The 22658-nt window shown below is 35.8% G+C and overlaps 3 protein-coding genes across 5 annotated transcripts; 2 read left to right on the top strand and 1 right to left on the bottom strand.

Annotated features, from left to right (window-relative positions):
- Positions 1-271: 271 nt before the first annotated feature.
- Positions 272-3752, top strand: LOC110660516 (serine/threonine-protein phosphatase PP2A catalytic subunit-like). Its single transcript, XM_021818854.2, has 6 exons — positions 272-698; positions 1575-1689; positions 2117-2225; positions 2324-2401; positions 3027-3218; positions 3312-3752. The coding sequence occupies exons 1-6, from the start codon at positions 446-448 to the stop codon at positions 3483-3485; spliced, it is 921 nt and encodes a 306-aa protein (XP_021674546.2). The 5' UTR covers positions 272-445; the 3' UTR covers positions 3486-3752.
- Positions 3753-3763: 11 nt separating this feature from the next.
- Positions 3764-9016, bottom strand: LOC110660515 (probable myosin-binding protein 5). 3 transcript variants are annotated; one of them, XM_058139105.1, is made up of 5 exons: positions 8011-9016; positions 6859-7746; positions 5278-5506; positions 4452-4568; positions 3764-4344 (listed from the first exon to the last, which is right to left on the bottom strand). In XM_058139105.1, exons 1-3 carry the CDS (start codon positions 8741-8743, stop codon positions 5301-5303), a joined length of 1827 nt encoding a protein of 608 aa, XP_057995088.1. In that variant the 5' UTR covers positions 8744-9016; the 3' UTR covers positions 3764-4344; positions 4452-4568; positions 5278-5300. The 3 variants fall into 3 exon arrangements, with proteins under 3 accessions (XP_057995088.1, XP_057995087.1, XP_057995089.1); XM_058139104.1 differs by having other exon boundaries at positions 3764-4320; XM_058139106.1 differs by having other exon boundaries at positions 3764-4279.
- Positions 9017-11106: 2090 nt separating this feature from the next.
- Positions 11107-13759, top strand: LOC110644149 (serine/threonine-protein kinase AtPK2/AtPK19). The gene is made up of 6 exons (XM_058138937.1): positions 11107-11459; positions 12590-12737; positions 12852-12878; positions 12981-13052; positions 13253-13360; positions 13475-13759. Exons 1-6 carry the CDS (start codon positions 11107-11109, stop codon positions 13757-13759), a joined length of 993 nt encoding a protein of 330 aa, XP_057994920.1.
- The last annotated feature ends 8899 nt before the right edge of the window (positions 13760-22658 follow it).

Raw genomic sequence — 22658 nt, 5'->3', positions numbered from 1 at the left:
CTTTTCTCAAATCGTTACCTGAAATAGAATTCAATGCCAATAAAATACAATTTTTGATAAATCAAATGATCAATGCATTATTAATGGTAAGGGAAAAAAATAGTTAAAATATTGTAAATAATATTTTTTTTTCAAAAAAATTTTTTTTTGTCGCATAAATAAATAAATATGGGAAAGAAATCAACAATTACAAAAATAAAAGTAAATAAATATAAATATGGAAAAAACCAGGGACCAGCACTATAAATGGTCTAAATAATGCTAACCTGCAACGAAACCAAATCCAATTCTCTCTCTCTCTCTCTCTCTCTCTCTCTCTCTCCTAGAAGGTTAACCCTAACCCCAAATCTCCTTGACATGACTTGAGCTAAGAGCCCAGTACGTCTAAGCTCCATTACTGGTCGAATCAAAAAAATTAGAATTAAAAATAGAAAGGCAGAAAACGATGCCGTCTCATGGTGACCTGGACCGGCAGATCGAGCACCTGATGCAGTGTAAGCCACTGACGGAAGCGGAAGTGAAGGCACTGTGCGAGCAAGCAAGAGCGATCCTGGTGGAGGAATGGAACGTGCAGCCCGTCAAATGCCCCGTCACTGTCTGCGGTGATATTCACGGCCAGTTCCATGATCTTGTCGAGCTCTTTCGCATCGGTGGAAACGCCCCCGACACTAACTATCTTTTCATGGGCGACTATGTCGGTCAGTCTCTTACTATTTAGTTATGGACATGTATTTTCTATTATGTTGAGCTGGAGCTGAGCTTCAATATCTGGAATTTTTTGTTTTTTAAAAGAACAAAAGATTGATCAAGCTTACTGAAAGAGATAATATAGATTTCAAAGTTTGAGATTTGTAAGTTATATGTTTTCAAGCCTTTTTTTTTTAGTTTTTGTTATTAGGTATTAACCTACATATCATAGAATATTTAGCGAAATTTCTGAAAATGATTGCCTGGGGATGTTGGAGTATGGTTGCCCACTGTTATGATAGTTAATGTGCGTTGTTTTAATTTAAGCAGTGAGAATATGATTAAAGTGGCGTAGATAACATAGAAGCTATACCTTCATTCTACTGGAAAGAGTTAGTTGCGCGTCAGCAGATGGGTAAGCACTGTGCAATGTTTATATTGAAGCGTTACAACCACATTTTATGATAAATAAAACTAGGATTACTCTAACAGGGGTTCTTGCCCATGTACACTAGGAGTAAACTGGTAGTTCTTTGCAGAAAATGTTATGAACAAAGATTTCTGGTATCAGAATGATGAAAAAAAGAAACTCTCCCCATAGTGAGAAATATGTAACCAGTTTTTTTTATGGTTCAATAGCAGCATTTACCCACTTTCAAAAGCTTTAAAGTTCCTCTCTCTTTTGATTACTTTAGGTCAATTGTTAGAGGACCAGAACTTATTTCTGATATGAGCATGCACAAGTGGAGTATCTATTATATTCCTTTCTGCTATTGAAGCTATGCTTCTCTGTCTCTGTAGTCTGTAATCATGTTTTCTTACTTGGTATACCAGAAATTGCAACTGTATTTAATTTTTCCCCCCTTTCTTCTTTTGCTATTCTGTAGATCGAGGATATTACTCAGTGGAAACTGTGACTCTTTTAGTAGCTCTGAAAGTTCGATATAGAGATAGGATTACAATTCTAAGAGGAAATCATGAGAGTCGTCAAATAACTCAAGTGTAAGAGCTCTATTCATTTGAAGTTCGCTTATTCATAGTTGCACTATTATTACCTGTGCTTGTGAAATTAACCTATACTAGCAGTTGTGGGTCTAAAACTGCTTCCTTGCATGCTTCCTAGTTTTAAATTTTCTTGAGTTATGACTGATGAATGCATTGTTTAAATGTCCTTATTTTTTGTCCAATTTTCTTTTGTTTTAAAGTCACAGAGTGAAATGAACAAGGACAGATAGCATGAATGGATAATTCTCTTCATTTTATTTATAAATATGAGCCATTCAATCAAATTCTTGTGCATAGGACAGTGAAAGAATGAAAGACGAAAGGTGTTGGTACCTTGGCGTTTTAGTTATTTGGATGTGTAAATGTTGCATTATAAAATCTGCAGTTTCTACAAGAGCTATTATTTTTTCCTCTCTCCTTACAGGTATGGGTTTTATGATGAATGCTTAAGAAAATATGGAAATGCCAATGTCTGGAAATATTTCACTGACCTCTTTGATTATCTGCCACTTACAGCCCTAATTGAGAGTCAGGTGTGAATTCTAGAATGCTGCCTTGATTATACCCATGATCTTAACTTCTAAATAATCTTTGTGAACTTATCTGATAATCATCTATTATTACCCTGTAGATCTTTTGCTTGCATGGTGGTCTTTCTCCATCTTTAGATACATTGGATAATATCCGCTCCTTGGACCGAATGCAAGAGGTACAGTTATAATGTTACTTTAGCAGTTTATTTTCATAACATTTTCTTGAGCCGCTACTAATTGCTTACTAAATTTATTATTCAAATTGATTTTTTCTTATCATATGTGTATAAAATCAATTTACATGATTTGGTAACTATGAGAAATTTAAAAGCCAAAAAATTTTGCACTTGGTACAATTTCTGCTGATAGTCATTTACATAAATGTCTGGACAACTTTATCTGGTTTTGGGTAGCCGACAACCTTATACTTCCCATCAGAAGTAAAACCAGCATATGTATTTCCATTGAGTTGAATTAAATACAAATTGCTTTGTTCCTCTTTTACGTATTGAATTTTTGGTTATGTTGTGCATCATTTATTGGTGCTGAAGATAAATATACAAAACAAAGTCATGTCATGGGAAATTTTGCCTAAGGAGAGAGAACTAAATAATCTAAAGATGGAACTAATGCCAGTGGTGCTGCTTAGTGAATGATATAATTAAACCAGCATCTGTTAACTGATTTGGTACTGTTTTTTCATTGTGCTAGAAATGACTAACTGGTGTGGTTTCTTTTATGTTCCTTTTCCAATAAGTTTACCTATCTAATTGGCTGCTTGTGGTTTCATGGATGACTTAGGTTCCTCATGAAGGTCCAATGTGTGATCTCTTATGGTCTGATCCAGATGATCGTTGTGGTTGGGGAATTTCTCCACGAGGAGCTGGATACACTTTTGGACAAGATATATCTCAACAGTTCAACCACACTAATGGGCTTACTCTCATTTCTAGAGCTCACCAGCTTGTCATGGAAGGATACAATTGGTCCCAGGTTTGTGGATTTTAAGTAAATAATGGAATTGTTTTTTGAACAATGGAGTTCTTATGGATTTATCTTTAATTGACCCACTTCAAATCTTTTCAGGACAAGAATGTGGTTACTGTTTTCAGTGCACCAAACTACTGCTATCGGTGTGGGAATATGGCTGCAATACTTGAGATTGGGGATAATATGGAGCAGAATTTCCTTCAATTTGATCCAGCACCACGTCAGGTTGAACCTGACACCACACGCAGAACTCCTGACTATTTTTTGTAATTGTCACAGCATGCCCTCAGCGGGCAATTTTTCAAATTCTCTGTCATGGTTTTGTAGAGGAATCTTATAGAATAGGGGATTTTTGGAGTTTACCTGATAAAGGGACAAAAAGAAACATTGTCATTGTCATTCTTTTGGTTGGAATTGTTCTACTGGTTCTGCATTTATGTGAATTTATAGGTTACTTTGTAGTTGGTTTTTGTCTTGTATTTTAGAAAGTGAAGGAACAGCAATAACAAGGTATTCTTATGCGATTGCACACTCAAATTATTTTTCATTTATATTATCAAATGGATAAATTGTTCAAAATTGTTACATTGCCTCGGAGAACATTCTCTTGTAATGATAGCAAGCAGCTAGTGGGATGCAGTCTGAATGGATAGATGGAAACTGTCCTCTAACCATTGCATCCTCTGCTGTTAGCTGATTTGAAATTCGTCCATCTTTCATATAATTTCATAGTTTTTAAACATATTCAATTCAATTTATTGCCCACAACTTCAATTCGATTGAAAACACATTCAATATTTTAAATCTCTGGTTTAAGAACTTCGTTCATTTCAGCTGCCCCTTTTTTCCCGCCTTTACCCTTGTACTGACAGCAAGCGCAGAAGTCACAAGCATAAAATTATATTTTGAGAAATTTTTTTGAATTAACTGGATTAAAAATTGAAAAAAGGAAAACTGCATTACAATAATGCGGTTGAAAAATACAGTTATGGCTGAGGCTATCCAGTACTCTTGGAGTTTGCTCATCAATTATGAAGACCCTTGCTTCTTCTTCCCTAGCTTCCCTGACATCACCAATTATCTCTTAGCGCCTCATGAATGTCGACTGAGAAGAACATGGAATGCAAAACTGAGTACATGAACACGTCGATTGAAGTTGTAGCAGCAGCCCATTGTGTAATTACTTGATTGACAAATTACCTGACACAAGAAATAAGAAACAAAAAGGCATCTTACCACGACAATCGAAGCCAGTAATAGCTAAGATGTCCACTAAGCTTCAAAGCCAGAAATCCAACCTCTTCCAGCATTTTGCATTAGTTGTATATACATCCTAACAAGAAAAAGGGAAAACTGCCAAAAAGAAGAAGAAAAACTACATTACAAATTGAATTCTGGTTGGTTTATGGAAGTATTATTGGAGGGTGTCCCATATCTAGCAGAGATGTTACTGGCCTAAGAAACATATATATGAAAAATGAAAACAAATAGAAGTTAATGATTAGAAGATTGAATTCATTGAAGAATTCATTAATCCTATGGGCTCATAAGCAGAAGAATGAGAGGAACTTCCTAAATAGCATGCAGCAACATCTTAAAAATTAAAATGCATGCATATGCATACACATTTAAACTAAGAAATCAGAACCATCAAATTCATGAGCGTTTCACAGCATGTGCTTCTTTGTTTATGGAAATCAACATGGTGGTTCAGTTGGGCTAAAATAATAAATTTCTGCAGCTCAGCTATTTGGCGGTTTACAATGGAACTCTTGCAGGAATATCAAAGCTAATTTTTAGCAAAAACTTCCCGACATTTGAGGAAATAGCTTCAACTTTATGATTTCAGAATTTAGAAACCTATCAGGGGTGGCATGGTCATCTCCCCGCTTGTGCAAGCGATGGGAGGTCCCGAGTCTCGTTTCCCACCAAATATGGCTGAATTATTGGGTGGGCAGGTGGCAGGTGCTGAGTCTCATTTCCCACCAGTATATAGTTTCTTTTCAATGTGTCATCTACACGAAGATTCATGTCAAAATCGAAGAGTTTACAGAGGAATTACCATGAAACTGACCAGCAAGAGAATCAAGCATCATAGTCATCATCAAAGGGCAATGTGATAAACTGACGAAGCTTCTGAAGATTATCACATATCTCTGTCAACAATTTTTCTCTTTCACTATCATTCTGAATTGTATAACCAGCGTGCTTTGAGAATTCATCATCTGCTTCACGGGCCTTCACCCGCTCATGAAGATGCAACAGTTCTTTCATTAATTTGCTTTCTTGTCCTGACATATCAAACGACAGTTGATAAAGGGCAGTGAGAATTACCATGGGTCTGTTTAGTATAACTAAAAAAAAAAAAAGAAAGTAAAAACTAAATATTTAAATATATTAATTAAAAATATTAAAAATTAAAATTAATACTTTTTTAATTATAAGAACTACTTTTTTTCGTTTCAATATCATTTAAAATAGTGATGTTCTAAAAAATATTTTTATTCTCCACAATCTTTCATCCCTCCTTCCCAACCCTTTGCTGCCCACTCAGTGAAGATGAATTATTTAGTTTCCTTCAATTTTGCACAAAGCCCTTTGTTGCCAACGGAAAATTGGGTTCTTTGTCGCATATCTTTGAAGAAGAGAAGCGCCAAAAATGAGGAGGAAAAACTTCGGTTTTGCTATGAAAATTGTGTGTGCAAGCTGGGGAGCACAAAGCCTGTGTCTATGATTTCCTAACTTAAAAAAAAGGGACTGATTTGAATCTTTCTCTTTCCTCACCCTCAAGGCCAAGTGGAATCACAGAAGTGTCATCAAATGAATTAGATGAACATGAAGAAAGTAGTAGTTGCAATAGTTTTCCATAGTCAAGTTCTCATTTCCAAATCAGAAAAAACCATCTAAGAGATCTAATGCTTTGCCATTAGGTTTCTTGTCTCTTATCTGTGATTATGACTAAACAGAAAGAGATATACAAAAAGCAAGAAAAGAAAAGGATAAAACCGGCTTTAAGTGTTATCTGTAATGTGAAGAGTAATGGATACTACTCTCTTTTTGCATATGAGACTCTTTTCTGAACATCTTTGGTCCCTTATGCTATTCCATTAGCTCATCAACCTTGTGCTTTTCCATTAATGAAGCAGAGCTCATTCTTTAACTAAAAGACATTAATTGAAGGAAATCTTGAAAGTTAAAATAGAGAAAGTGATAGAAAGGCGGTGGATCGATATTGTTTTTGGAAAGGAGATTGTGTTTGTTGATTTGCTAATTTGAACTTTATGGAGAGTCTCAATGCATTCTGAAAATATCTATCGTTTCTTTTTTCCTAATTTTGTTTTTTTCTAAGTTTGATTGTTTGATCTGAAAATGTCTATAGCTGGATGAGGGAAGGTAAGAGATGGGAGTGGAGCCGAAAGAGAGGGAGAGGGAGAAGAAAATAGAGAAAAAAAAGGGAAGAGTAAGAGAAGCTTTAAAGAATAATATTGGTATTATAAGAGTTTTTTTTTTCCAATTTAACTTTTATCTATTAATTCATGGCTAAAAGCCATTAATATAGAATAGTAATTTGAATGGAGAATATTTTGTAATCATGAATGCACTTGGATGGAATTATGACGTTAGCATACAGAACTACAGATACCTGTCTCTTCATCCATGCGGGTAACATTGTCAGAGCTGGCCTGTGAGGAAGGAGCTCCATCATCTGACGAAATGTGTGTTCTTTTATCCAGGTTTTTCAACCCACCTAGACGGCAGGATCTGCCCCCTTTATGTAATTTTTCTGGGTTCCCCTCTCCATTCTCATCCGACAAAGAAGAAGACTGATTGTTGCTATGCAGATTTTCTTGGTTAATACACCCATCAGTGAAACAATAGGCTGGGCTGATATATTCAGATTTTTCAGTATAGGATGAGAAAGATTGTGAGTTCATGTCCTGGTAACCCTCATCTTCAGATCCCTCGAAACCTTCTTCTCTTAAGAGACCATATCTTTCTCTATACTCGTCAAGTTCAGCCTCTAAAACCGTAATATCTTCCTCTCTCTTGGCAAGTAAATCATTTGTTGCTTGCAGGGCTTCTTGATCATATTCTGCCTGCTCCTCCATCATTCTTTGATATTGTAAGGCCTCCATCTGAACTGCTGCCTTCTCTGCCTGCAACTTGGTGATCATGGCCATTGCATTATTAGCGGCAACAGCAGAAGCACTTCTTTCTTCATCCAGTTCCATGTACAAAGCCATCAATGACTTGCGATCCAATCGAGCCTGTCCCTTCATATGGTGCAAAATCAAGTCACCATCTGCTTCACTTGGTGCACTGCCTTCCGTGTACTCTGAAGCAAATTCTGTTTTTTCAAGTAGTGACTTTCTTGGGATCCTAGTAGTCCACCTAGGGCTGGCATTAGCTGAATCTGTTAGTGGAATTCCAAAAAACCTATTTCCTTTGGAAAAAATAGGAGTTCTATCCTCATTCATATCCTCAGCTTCTGGCAGCAATGGCACAGTAGCAGCTTTCACATCTTCCCTAGCTAATACACAAAATGCATGAAAAAAAAAAAAAAAAAAAGAGTTTAGATAGAAGCAAAAAAGAAAATACAAGCAGCGCTTAAGCAATAGATTTCAAGAATTTGCATTGTGGTGTCCGCGAACAACTCAAAATGACTGAATTTTAACAGGTATAAAGATTATGTATGAGCAAATGCAAGGCATCTTCAAGAGTTTGAAGAATTCAAATCAAAACTATATAATTGAAGGAAAATAAGGGGAAAGTTTAATTGATGGGAAAAACTTACCAAGATGTGATGTATGGGGACCATCTTCATCTTCATGTAGCTCAGATTCATTATCTGAAAACTTGAGTTCTGTGTATCTTATGTGAGGTAATTCCATGTTACGATGATCCTCATTTCTCAAATTTGCAAACGGAGCTCTTGGAGAAGGAGTGGGAGCTTGTGAAACCATGCTACATCCCTTTCCTTTAAAATAGGACTTGGCCTTCAATGACTCGCCACAGCATGAACATCTATTGAGAATGATCTTCTCAGCCTGAACCGAATCATCTTTTCTTCCAGTAGGCAGAGTGAAATGATGATCTCGATCATTATCAACAAACATTTCAATATCTTTATGCAAAATCCCAACAAGAGACTTGTATGTATGGCCATCAGTTTCCTTCTCCGTCGCAAATGAAAGAAGGCAAGTCTCACACATTTTTCTTATATCAGAAAGCTTCTTGTGGTTGTGACAAAAAGCCAAACATGAAACCTCCTTCTTGTGAGATTCACATATAGAATCATTGTAATAAAAGTTAGCAGCTCTATGAACCAGAACATGATCAATCCTTGTGCAAAGCAAACAAGGAATTTCCAACTCAAAGAATCTAGCAAATTCATTAGCAAAAAATGCAAGAAACCCATCAATAAAAAGCCCAATTATCAACAACCATTCGAGTACAGCATAAATCAGGAAGAGTGGGAACTTTCCCAGTTCTTGTTCCACAAAATGTTTAAAAGATCTTTTAGCCATAGTATTTTTCAACCCAAAATCAACAACTAAAAATGGGTATCGAAATTAACTAAATATATAATCTCTTCTTTGTTGCCTATACTCAGCTGGTTGTTAACGATATAGAAAGGAGCTCTCAAGGTAAAAAGGCTCAGAGGCTGACAACAAAATAGAAGATCATGACCTTGGTTGTGGAATTAACCGGACCCAGATCATGACCTTGCCCTCTGTTATCAGTGTAAGAGCGAGAGGAGGAGGGGGAGAGAAACTGAAAGATTATGTTGCAGTTTTAGAATTCAAATTTTGGGTGGTCATTTTCTTCTGACTATAAATGGAGAACAAGTTTGTGGGAGTATTGAGGTTTTGATGCAGACCATGTACCTGAATTAACGGTCTATCAAGCACTCTTCAACAAACTGAATCAAAAAATAAAAGACCACCAACACAGTGAATGTTGCCATTTTGGGAATTATTTTAGGCCGTGACACAAATTATAGTCATTAGTTTTGTATAATATCCCCAAAAAAATATTATATTGAGAAATTAGATTGTTTGATAAGTTAATAGATTATATAGTTGAATGAATAAAAAAATAATAAATATTATTGTTCACAATTATTATTTTATATATATTAAAAAAATTGTGATAAAATATTTATCTATAATATAAATAAAAGTATGTTTAATTATTTACCCTCTATGTACTTATTTTAATTTTAATTTTTATTTATAATTACAATATTATAAATAAAAAAAATTAACAAGAAATATTGTGCAATTGATTTAATTTTACTTACTAAATTATTTGTTATTCTATCTAAATTATTATTTTTCCAAAAAAAAAATCCCTATTGAAAATTGAAATATTAAAAGGCCTCGTTTTTCTATGGCCAAATTTTTCAGGGTAATCTTATATATATATATATATATATATATTTACAGTTTATGAAGACTAATTCTTTAAAAGGTTTGTAATTTTTCCTTTTAATAATATTTTCTCCAATATTAACCTAAATTCTCTTTTTAGAAGCATAATTAACTTTATCACTCAATACTTGTCCTAACTCATCTTCTTAAATTTTTTAAAAATAGAAATTAGAATATAACGAAATTGATATTTTTATTAATATAAGCTGTCATATTTTTATTAAAATTTGAAAATTTTAATGTTATGTTTATTAATTTGAAAATTTTAGTGTTATATTTATTAAATTTGATAACTTTATTGTTATATTTATTGAATTATAAAGTTTTGATAAATTAAAAAAAATAGAAAACAAAATTTGATAATATAAGATTAATTTTTTTTTGTAATTATCAGGAAATAAAATTTAAAAATATAAATTTAAATTAATTATTAAAAATGTTTTTAATAAAATTATTAATCAAATAAATCAAAACTTTTAGCTTTGTTACTTACTATATATTCAAATCTTTTAATTTTAAATAATTTAATTATATCTTTTAAAATTCAATTATTTAAGAATTTATAATTAAAAAACAGTTTCAATAAAAAATATTTAATAAAAAAAATTTTTAAAAAATTATTTTAGAGCATTTACAAGGAAGTCAGATGACATATCAAAAATGCAGCATGCGTCATTGCCTTTGGCTGGTCACCATTATAAGTTCAGTAGAATTTTGCTTCAGTTTGTTCATTGGTTTGGTTCAAGCTTATTCTTCAGATTATTTTATTTTTAATTACATTATCATGTACAAAAATAGTATTACAACATTCTAGATTACTTATTTTATTTTATAATATTGTTTAAAAAATAATATTATTAAGTTTGCTTTTATTTTTATTTTAAACAAAACGTTTGTAATGAAATAAACTTATAAATATTTTTATTTAAATATTAAATTTATTAATAGATTTTAATTTGTTTAAACCAGCTTTAAAAAGTACTTGATATAGGATGAAGCGAGTAATTTTTTCAAATTTTTTTTTATCTTTATTAAAAATAATAATTATTTATATAATTTTTTTTTTAAATTTATTTTAATATTTTTAAATTAAGTGACATAAATATTAAATTAAGAGTATTATTTTATTATAATTTAAATAATATAATTGTGGATAATATATTGTATCACAGATTGGCGAGTGACGCCACGAGCACTGAAGGCGCGTTACTTTTTATTGCTCGACCGCTTCCTTCCTGGTTTCGGTATTTAATTCATTCCATTTTTGGGAATCTCTCTTTCTCCATTGTACTGCTCTTCCCTTCTCCGGTTATGGTTTAACTGTCTAAGCTTCTTTCCTTTTAAGATGTAATCTCAGCTTTCACGGCCCGCCTTGATCCAAAATTCTTGGCTGGCTCTTCTTCCTTTCTATTTTCTATTAATTTCTCTGCTTTGTATGTATTGGAATTGGATTGAAAATGGTTTCCAATTCTCAGAAGAAAAACCTTCAGTCTGTGTTTCCCAGCAACCTCAAAAAGCTCACAATAACGCCGCCCAACCCCACCTCTCACTTCGACTTCTCTGATGTTTTTGGCCCACTGACCCCACACCCAAACCAATCGCAATCTCCTTCTACATCCACTTCGTCTTCTTCCTCCTCTGCTTTTGTAGGGGACCCACTTGTCATTCACAACCGGTCCCACTCCTTCGTGGGTCCTTCCCCTCGCTATCCCTCTCCTCTTCCCTCCCTTTCCAAATCCATGAAGAGGAACTCGAAAATGAAAATGAGGTTATTGTTGAGGGGGAAGACGAGAAGGGGAAGAGTGAGCAAGTGAGTAGTAAGATTGGCCCTGGTGATTTTGAGATCCTGAGAGTTGTTGGACAGGGAGCCTTTGGTAAGGTGTTTCAAGTGAGAAAGAAAGGGAGTGATTGTGCGGATGGTGATGGGATTTATGCAATGCAAGTGATGTCATAAAAAAGAATCATGTCGATTACATGAAGGCTGAGAGGGATATCCTTGCCAAAGTCGTGCATCCCTTTATTGTTCAGCTTCGTTACTCTTTCCAGGTTCTTTTTACTCTCTCCTTCTCTTTATTTTTGTTGTGGTATAAAATGTGTTTCTTAATGTGGATGATCCATGAAGGAAAAAGGTGTTTGCTTTGCTCTAATCCGGCAATGTAAATGCATTTTGGAATTAAAGCTTGTTGTAGTTGAATTCACACGAAAATTTCTCCACTAAGAAGAACGCTTTATAGGTAGCAACACTTTGAAGAGCATTAATGCCATTCCAATAGAACATTATTGTTGTCTGTAAAAGTCGTTTAGGCCTTTCAACCCAACTTTGTTTCGAATTGAGACCTACTTGATAAATTATTGCTTTTCTTTATTTTGCCTTTTGTCTCCATTTGGTTTTTAAAATTATCCTTTTTTGATGATTAATGTTGTGGGTGTTTCTCTTTCTCTTTTTCAAGGATTTTTTTTTTTTTTTTGACTTTCTATAGAATGATAGCCTCGTTTAGCTTGAATATTTCTCAATAAATATAGCAATGTTAGTGGGCCATATTATCCAACTGTAATACGAGCAGGGAAAACATCATAACTGTAATCAAATTGCTAGTTTACATGAGCAACTTAATGGTACAAGGGTTGATCAATCTCATATGAATCTAGATAGTTCTCACAGTCATTGACACAAGTCACTCAACATTTCTGAATGTGTTGCTGATGTGGGTAGGTGTATACTTTATTGTTTATTTCCCTATGGAATAGAAGTGATTTCACTATGAATTACTAAAATTAGACTGTCTTCTTGACTTTTCAGACCAAGGCTAAGCTTTATTTGATCCTGGATTTTATAAACGGAGGTCATCTCTTCTTTCATCTTTATCGGCAGGGAATTTTCAGTTATCATATGTGCTAATTTTTAGACTTCTTATCATGATGTATATTCTTCTATTTTAGTTTTGACTTTTGGTATGTCTTGAGTAGTGAGGATCAGGCAAGGGTTTATACTGCTGAGATAGTATCTGCTGTTCCACATCTTCACAAGACCGGGATTTTGCATCGGTATCTTAAACCTGAAAATATTCTCATGGATTGTGAAGGACATGTAATAGCCATGCCCATGCCCATGCCCATGCCCTCCATTCTGTGGCAGTATTTATGAAACTCATTACATTACATATTTCAATTTTTAGATACTTATATTTGGTTAATGGTTCAGTTCCTAAAAGATATATTTGTCATTCAGGTTATGCTAACTGATTTTGGACCGGCAAGGGAAATTGATGAATCAATTAGATCCAATTCAATGTGTGGGACCACAGAATACATGGCTCCAGAAATTTAACAGTCTAAAGGCCACAACAAAGATGCTGATTGGTGGAGTGTTGGAATACTCTTGTATGAAATGCTAACTGGGCAGGTAATACGTAGCCTTACTGTTGAGCATTAAAGTCTGGTTAGAGGCATTTTCTTTTTTGCTTGAAGGAGTTCACAGTGATTGGTGAGGGTTTTGCTTTAGCCTACTCCCCTCTCCTGTTATGTAACAAGTCGGTGCTATTTTCGGTACCTAGATTTGACATGGGTTCTGAAAATGATCTTAATATATGTAAACATCTACAGCCTCCATTTACACACAAAGATAGAAAGAAACTTCAGGAGAGAATTATCAAAGAGAAAGTCAAACTTCCACCATATCTTAGCATTGAGGCTTACTCTTTGCTCAAAGGAGTAAGTACAATCATGTGGTTTAATCTTTTTTTTTTTGTTTTAACGCTATTTTTCCTTCTCTTCTTCCAATTTCAAACAGTCACAGATAAGAGAAAGTTCTTTTTATTTTTGCAGTTGCTGCAGAAGGAACCATCAAGAAGGCTAGGCAGTGGTCCTGGTGGAGGGGATGCGGTCAAAGGTCATAAATGGTTTCGGTCAATCAACTGGAAGAAGTTAGACGCAAGAGAATTGCAGCCAAAGTTTAAACCAGATGTGAGTGGAAAAGATTGTACTGCAAATTTTGACCAGTGTTGGACGACAATGCCTCCTGATGACTCACCTGCTGCCACACCAACAGCTGGTGGACATTTCCAAGGATACACCTACATTGCACCAAACCCTTGGCTTTCATCTAGATGAATTAAGGGTATTATGAAGCCAGGCCATCCATGTTTTGTAAGTTTATATTTCCTAAACTTTTTTCCTCTAGAAAAAAGAATAAAAATGAAAAATAAGTACATGCTGATATCTCGCATGTGTTGTACATTGTTCTTGAATAAAAGATTAAAGCTGGTTGTTGATTGCTTGGTCTATAACTTCTTTTGGTAAATGGGAGGTGAAATTTGTGCCTTCTTTATTTTCATTTTTCTGTATAACTCAAAAGCTTATAATTAGAGAAAACTTTGTGAACTTCAAATATTTCCAGATTGCATTTATGAGTTTGAGTCATTAAATATCTCCAATTTTTTTTATTGGAGCAAACTTCTGAAGTTTCAGAACACGTATGAGGACAATCTTGAAAAAGTTATCTCTAGAAATCATTATTGTGTAATATTTATGTCAGCTGGAGGATCATAATTCTTACAATCTCTGGTGCAACCTTTAAATCAGTTTGTATGTGTTGAAACTTCTCTTATGGGGAAATGCATTGAATTCTATTAAGACTAATGTGCACATCCATTGTGAAATGAGTAAAATATGAAGTGACAAGGATATATTTTAATGTTAAAATCACCCTTAAAGTATTGTTTGGCAAGACAATGAGGACTCCATCTTATCTTGGCATGACAATTTAGTATTTGGTATCTCCGACATTCAGATATATTTTTAGTTGGTTAGGAACATGATTACTTAAGTAATCTATTGAATGATTCCTTTAATTGGGATATAGCTTTTGTCCAGAATGTTAAAGAGTGGCACTGGCACATAGGGATCTCTGTTACATATTATAGAAGGAAGAAGAGAAATAATAATGTTAGGCAGAATAATCTAGTAGAGAATGTTTTGGAGGGAAATGTTGAGAACTGAATCTGGTCACAGTTAAGGAAGAACTGAATCTGGTCACGATTAATCAACCTGGTCACAGTTAAGGAAAACTGAATCTGGTCACAGTCAGTTGTGTATCTGCTCTATAAAAGGAAAGATCCTCATCTGTATTCATTCATTCCATTAATGAATCAAAAACAGACTTTCTCTCTCTGATTCTACTCTTTTCTTTTCTCATCTAAATCTAAATTCTCTTCTCATCTATTTCTATTCTCTAAATCTGTTTTCAATCTTGCATTCAGAGGATGAATTAGGGTTGAACCCTAACAATTTGGTATCAGAGCAAGGTTACGATGGGATTAGATCTGCAATTGTGATTCTGGCAGTCGCAGGATGACCAGATCTAGAGTAGTTACTCAGGATTCAACTAATTCAGCTAAAATAGCTGAATTGGAGGAACAGATTAGGGTTATGCAGGAGGTATCGAAGAAGGATAAGGAAGAATTGAGGGGAGAAATTAAGCAAAATGCAGACAAGATCTTGGAGGAGATGCGATCCTTGTTTGCAGTTGTTATGATGGATAAAAGTAAGGGAAATAATTCTGGAGAAAATGAAGTAGCTGGATCTCAGAATCGCCGCTGCTCTCGGAGGGAAGGGAATTCTGCCCAAACCAAACGAGAATGGGAATCAAGAATGTAAAGAAGATAATAATGCTGGATCTACAGCAGACGATGAAGGTATGTCAAAGATCTTGCCTAAAGTCAAATTAGTGACATTTGATGGGAAGGAACCTAGGGCTTGGGTTAGGAAATGTATCAAATACTTTGAGGTGTATAGAGTACCTAAGGATCAAATGGTAGGAATTGCTAGCCTGTTTTTAATAGATAGGGTTGATGCCTGGTATCACAATTGGATAAAGGCGGATGGACCTCATGCTTGGGATGATTTTGAAAGGGAATTGTGTGGAAGATTTAGAGAGGAAGGGCTAGAGGATATTGTGGAAGAATTTATGAAGATGAAACAAGAGAGATCTATTGAAGAATACTTGGATAAGTTTGAGGATATTAGAATAAGGTTGGAAAGGATGATGCCTAGTTTGGGAGAAGCCTATTTCCTTCTGGTTTCATTGGAGGATTGAGAGATGACATTAGACCTATGGTGAGAATGATGAGACCTACTAGCCTTGCCCATGCTTTTGAAATTGTAAAATTTCAAGAACAGCTACTTAATTGTAGTAAGAAACCTAATTCTTTAACCAGAACCTACTAGAACAGTACCAGAACTTCCTTTGTTCCATCATCATCATCTTTTCCTTACAAATCTGCCCCAACTTATCAAAATTTCCTTATGCACCCAAACCACCCAATTCTGATCAAAATAATAACCTGAAACAGCCCATCTCCACCCAAAAACCAAGATTTGCAACCATCAAGCTTCACAACCAAATCGCTACTAGACCAAATCCTAATACTGCACCTAATTCCAACAACATTAGACAACCAAGGCCCTGCTTTAAATGTGGAGATAAGTACTTTCCTGGTCATCAATGTAAGCAACAGAAATCTGTGATGGCTATTCAATCTGGTGAATATGAGGAATCTGCATTTCAAATGCAAGGGCAGGATATGGAAGATGGGGAAGAAGTGTGGCATGATGTTATGGAAGGAAATGGAAGTGGAGAAGTAGATGAGATAACCCTTTCTGTACATGCTATTGAGGGTAGACAGGGGATAAAAACTATAAGAGTGTTAGGGAAGCATAAGAACAGGGAGTTATTGATTTTAATTGACTCTGGCAGCACTCATAGCTTCTTAGATGTTAAAGTAGCAAGGGATTTGAAGGTGCTCAGAGTAGATGTGCTTTTGCGAGAATAATGAGTTGATGGCAGAAGAATTTTCAGCACTTGTATCAGTCCTAATTTTAACTGGAAAATGCATCATTATTCTTTCTGTTTTGACTTTAGGTTGCTGGATATGGGGAGCTTTGATATAATACTTGGAGTTGATTGGCTGAAAACTTTTAATCCAATTTTATTTGACTTTGAGAGTTCCTCAGTCAGTTTCCATAGGGCTGGTACAATGATTACATTATGTTATGGAAAGTCAATCACTATGTTATGGAAAGTCAATCACTATATTATTTTTCTGTATATTTTGTATTCTGTATTCCTATTTAGGATTTCTTATTTAGGATTTCTTCCTAATCAGTAGAATACAATTATAGGAATCAATTGTATATATATACCCATGTACAGATTAATTGAAATCAATAAGAATCATCTCTTTCTACATGGTATCAGAGCAGGTCATCAATCTAGGATGACTATTTGTTCTCACTACCCAGCTCAGGAGAGACCTTGGTCGCCGACCACTGCTTTCAACCCCGATTAACATTGCGGCTGCCTCAACCCCTCATTCCACCACCGTGTCTTTGTTGCACGATCCAAAGATAACCATTAAAGTACTTATGAGGTTTGGCTCTCAGATCCTATTTCAGTATTTGCTTGATTTGTGATTTTGGATTATTTTGCTGCGCTAAGCACTTTGGATTAGCGTTTCGGTTAGTTTTCTTTGTCTCAACAAATGGCAGACAATAAGAATGTTATTTCGATGTGATTCCTGATGACTAAGATCACGGAACACAAACTTAATGGTTCGAATTACAGAGTGGAGTAAGACTGTTAGGGTCTATTTGCGTAGCATTGATAAGGATGATCACCTTACTAAAGATCCACCCGCTGATGATACACGACAAACTTGGCTAAGGGAGGATGCTCGATTGTTTTTGCAGCTTCGGAGCTCGATTCATAGTGAGGTAATTAGTTTAATTAATCACCGGAATTTGTTAAGGAATTGATGGATTACTTAGATTTTCAGATTCGCAAAGGAATATCTCCGTATTTATGATGTTTGTAAGGCATTCTACCGTGCTGAGAAAGAGGATAAGTCTCTCACGGCTTATTTTATGGATTTTAAACGGGTATATGAGGAACTTAATGTATTGTTGTCTTTTAGTCCGATGTGAAAGTTCAAAGAGCCCAACGGAGCAATTGGTCATTATGAGTTTTCTTGCAGGCCTTCCTTCGAGTATGAGATGCTAAATCTCGATTCTCTCCGATCGAGATTTCCTCTTTGCATGAAACGTTCACACGGGTCCTTCGTACAGAGAGTACTCATCTTCACAACCTGTCAGTAGTGCTCTTATTAGCCGTAATCCAAATGGACAACAGGGTAATAGAAGAGGAAGTAGAGGAGGAATTACAGCAAATGTAGTAATCAGCGTAATGGAGAGGCTAGTTCTAATCAGGACTCAAGAGGAGTCATTTGTTATTATTGCCATGAGCCTGGCCATACAAAATATAATTGTCCGCAACTTCAGAGAAAAAATCAGCGATCACAGATGGCAAATATGGCAGCAGAGAATTCTACAGTATCTTCCTCTGAGAAAACTATTTTGGTATCTGCAGAGGATTTTGCACAATTTTCCCAGTATCAGGCATCTCTAAAGCCTACCAGTTCCCCTGTCACTGCGATCGCTGAGTCAGGTAAATCTACTACATGCCTTGTGTCTTCTTCATCCAAATGGGTTATTGATTCAGTGCGGCATGCATCACATGAGTAATTCTAGTTTTCTATCCGCTTTGACCTAATCTCACTTCTTCTCATTACTTTAGCCGATGGCTCTACTTATTGTGTCATGGGTTCGAATCGCGAACCCGACTTCACAATTTCTTTATCTTCTGCTTTGTGTCTACCAAAATTCTTTTTAATCTACTTTCATTAGTAAACTTACTCGTACCTTAAATTGTTCTGTTTCCTTTTTTCCTGACCAGTGTTTGTTTCAGGATCTTACGACGAAGCAGATTATTGGTAGAGGACGCGAGTCAGGTGGTCTTTACATTCTGGAAAATCATGTACCGCGGTCGCTTGTTTGCTCCAGTACCTTAACACCTCTTGAAGCTCATTGTAGATTGGGTCATCCTTCTTTGTCTACCATGAAGAAGCTGTGTCCTCAATTTCAGTCTTTATCAGTACTAGAATGTGAGTCGTGTCAGTTTGCAAAACATCATCGTTTGCCTTCTGTGTCTAGAGTCAATAAACGGGCTTCATCTCCTTTTGAGGTAGTTCATTCTGATGTTTGGGGTCCTTGTTCTGTTACATCTAAAACTGGATTTCGTTATTTTGTTACTTTTGTTGATGATTACTCTCGTGTTACCTGGTTTTATTTAATGAAAAATCGTTCTGAGTTGTTTTCTATCTTTTGTGCCTTTTGTAATGAAATCAAAACTCAATTTAATATTTCTGTGTGCATATTAAGAAGTGACAATGCCAAAGAATACTTTTCAGCACAATTTCAGCCTTATATGACACAAAATGGCATTCTTCATCAGTCTTCCTGTGTGGATACCCCATCCCAAAATGGCGTGGCCGAAAGAAAAAATCGTCATCTTCTTGAGGTAACTCGTGCTCTTCTTTTTCAGATGAAAGTACCTAAACACTTTTGGGCGGATGCAGTTTCCACGGCATGTTTTTTGATCAATCGTATGCCGTCTTCTGTCCTTAATGGGGATATTCCTTATACTACTTTGTTTCCTATAAAATCTTTGTTCCCTATTGAACCCCGTATTTTTGGTTATACCTGTTTTGTGCGTGATGTTCGTCCACAGGTTACTAAATTGGATCCAAAATCTCTCAAATGTGTCTTCCTTGGGTACTCCCGGCTCCAAAAAGGGTACCGTTGTTTCTCTCCTACTCTTAATCGTTATCTTGTTTCTGCAGATGTCACATTTTTTGAGTCCACTCCATTTTTTCCTCCATCATCTGTGTATGAGAGTCAGGGGGAGGAGGATGATCTCTTAATATATACTGTCCAACCAATGTCTAGTACTCTCCCACAGCCTGTTCCTTCTGTCTTTAGACCTACTCGACCTCCCGTTGTTCATGTTTATTCCAGGAGATTGGAGATTCCTGACTCAGATCCTCCACCAGCTACTTCGTTGGGAGATCCTGCACTCATACCGATCATGATTCGATCTAGACTTACCCATTGCTCTTCGTAAAGGTAAACGTTCATGTACTTACCCTATCTCTTCTTTTGTTTCTTATAATCAATTGTCTTCTTGTTCTCGGTGTTTTGTTACTTCTTTAGACTCTGTTACTATCCCTAATACTGTTAATGAGGCACTGTCTCATCTTAGCTGGTGTGATGCTATGAAAGAGGAAATGGAGGCTTTAGATGCTAATGGTACATGGGAACTATTGCCTTTACCCACTGGTAAGAAAGCTATTGGTTGTAGATGCTAGTGGCTAGGTTAAAAGCACGCCTTGTAGCAAAAGGATATGCTCAGACATATGGGGTTGATTACTCTGATACTTTTTCTCCTGTAGCTAAACTTACTTCTATTCGCTTGTTTATCTCTTTAGCAGCTACGTATGATTGGCCCCTGCATCAATTGGATATCAAGAATGCTTTCCTTCATGGTGATCTTCAGGAGGAGGTGTATATGGAGCAACCACCTGGGTTTGTTGCTCAGGGGGAGTTGGGTAAAGTTTGTAGGCTTTGAAAGTCTTTTTATGGCTTAAAACAAAGTCCTAGGGCATGGTTTGGGAGATTCAATGAAGCAGTACAGGAATTTGGTATACAAAAGAGTAAGTGTGATCACTTAGTATTTTATAGGCAATCTGAGGCTGGTCTAATTCTCTTGGTAGTCTATGTGGATGACATTGTCATCACTGGGAGTGACTCTGCAGGTATTTCATCTCTTAAAACCTTCCTCCAAACTCAGTTTCAGACCAAAGACTTGGGATTGTTAAAGTATTTCTTGGGTATCGAAGTTATGAGAAGTAAGAAGGGTATTTTCTTGTCTTAAAGAAAATATGTCCTCGATCTATTGACAGAGACAGGAAAATTAGGTGCTAAGCCTTGTAGCGCACCAATGACTCCAACTTTACAACTGTTAGCAGGGGATAGTGAATTGTTTGAAGATCCAGAGAGATACAGGAGATTGGTAGGAAAATTGAACTACCTTACAGTCACTCGTCCTGACATTGCTTATGCCGTTAGTGTGGTAAGTCAGTTTATGTCTTCCCCAATTGTTGCTCATTGGGAAGCCTTGGAACAAATCTTGTGTTATCCAAGGGCGCTCCAGAAGAGGTTTGCTATATGGTAATCATGGGCATTTGAATGTTGAATGTTTTTCGATGCCGACTGGTGGATCTAAGGTTGACAGAGGTCAACTACGGATATTGCGTTTTTATTGGAGGAAATTTGGTATCTTGGAGAAGCAAGAAGCGAGTGTAGTTTCGATCTAGTGCTGAATCCGAATACAGAGCCATGGCACAATCGGTATGTGAGGTAATGTGGATTCTTCAATTACTAGATGAGACAGTTTTAAGACCTCCCGCTCGTGAAATTGTGGTGTGATAATCAAGTCGCTCTTCATATTGCTTCTAATCCGGTGTTTCATGAGCGAACCAAACATATTGAGATTGATTGTCACTTTATTCGTGAAAAGATTCAACAACAGATCATCTCAACAGGACACATCAGAACTGGAGAGCAGTTAGGAAATATTTTCACAAAAGCTTTGAATGGAGCTAGGATTGACTACATTTGTAACAAGTTGGGCATGATTAACATCTATGCTCCAACTTGAGGGGGAGTGTTATGGAAAGTCAATCACTATGTTATGGAAAGTCAATCACTATATTATTTTTCTGTATATTTTGTATTCTGTATTCCTATTTAGGATTTCTTATTTAGGATTTCTTCCTAATCAGTAGAATACAATTATAGGAATCAATTGTATATATATACCCATGTACAATAAGAATCATCTCTTTCTACACATTACAAGGAATCACAGATGCTACTCCACAGCAAACACTTTTGAATTGTATGAACTGTGGTAAGCTAGTTCATAAGAAGGGAGGAGACTTTCAAACCCCATTATTCTGTCTACAAATATCTCCAGTGCAGGGGTCTAATGCTGAAAGTACTGCCATGGCAACTAATTCATCCTCTACTACTTATCCTATGGATTTGCAACTATTATTGGACAAATTCCATTGTATATTTGAGGATCCTAAAGTGTTGCCACCTTTTAGAAGCCATAATCACTCAATTCCTTTACTGCCATCTGCTCAGCCTGTTAATATCAGGCCATACAGGTATCCACACTTCCAAAAGACTGAAATAGAAAAATTGATGAAAGAAATATTAGGGAGTAGAGTCATACAGCCGAGTAACAGCCCTTATGCTTCTCCAGTGTTGCTTGTCAAGAAAAAAGATGGCTCATGGAGGTTTTGTGTTGATTACAGAAGATTGAATGATCTCACCATTAAAGATAAATTTCCAATTCCTATTATAGATGATCTTCTAGATGAGCTTCATGGTGCTTCAATCTTTTCTAAGATTGATTTGAAAGCTGGATACCATCAAATTAGAATGAATCCCTCAGATATTCATAAGACAGCCTTTGGAACACATCATGGGCACTATGAGTTTACTGTCATGCCTTTTGGGTTGACAAATGCTCCAGCCACATTTCAAGCTCTTATGAACCACATTTTTCAATCTTTGCTGAGGAAGTTTGTTTTGGTATTCTTTGATGACATTTTGATATATAGTTCCTCATGGAAAGAGCATTTGTAGCACCTAGAAGCAGTGTTTAAAATCCTGCAACAACAGCAGCTGTATGCTAAGCTTAGCAAGTGTTCTTTTGGGCAGCATGAGATTGATTATTTGGGACACATTATTTCTGGCAAAGGTGTAGCAACTGATCCTACTAAGATACAAGCCATGATATCTTGGCCTACTCCCAAATCAGTTAAAGAACTTAGGAGTTTCTTGGGATTAACTGGCTACTATAGGAAATTTGTTCCTCATTATGGAATAATTAGCAAGCCCCTTACTGATTTACTCAAAAAAGATGCATTTCAATGGGATGAGAAAGCACAACAGGCCTTTGAGCAACTTAGGGCTGCTATGTCCCAAGCTCCTGTGTTAGCCTTGCCAAATTTTACAAAACCTTTCATAGTGGAGACTGATGCTA

The sequence above is a fragment of the Hevea brasiliensis genome, chromosome 17 (assembly GCF_030052815.1).
Source record: "Hevea brasiliensis isolate MT/VB/25A 57/8 chromosome 17, ASM3005281v1, whole genome shotgun sequence".
NCBI lineage: Eukaryota > Viridiplantae > Streptophyta > Magnoliopsida > Malpighiales > Euphorbiaceae > Hevea > Hevea brasiliensis.
This window is presented reverse-complemented; position numbering and strand designations above follow the sequence as displayed.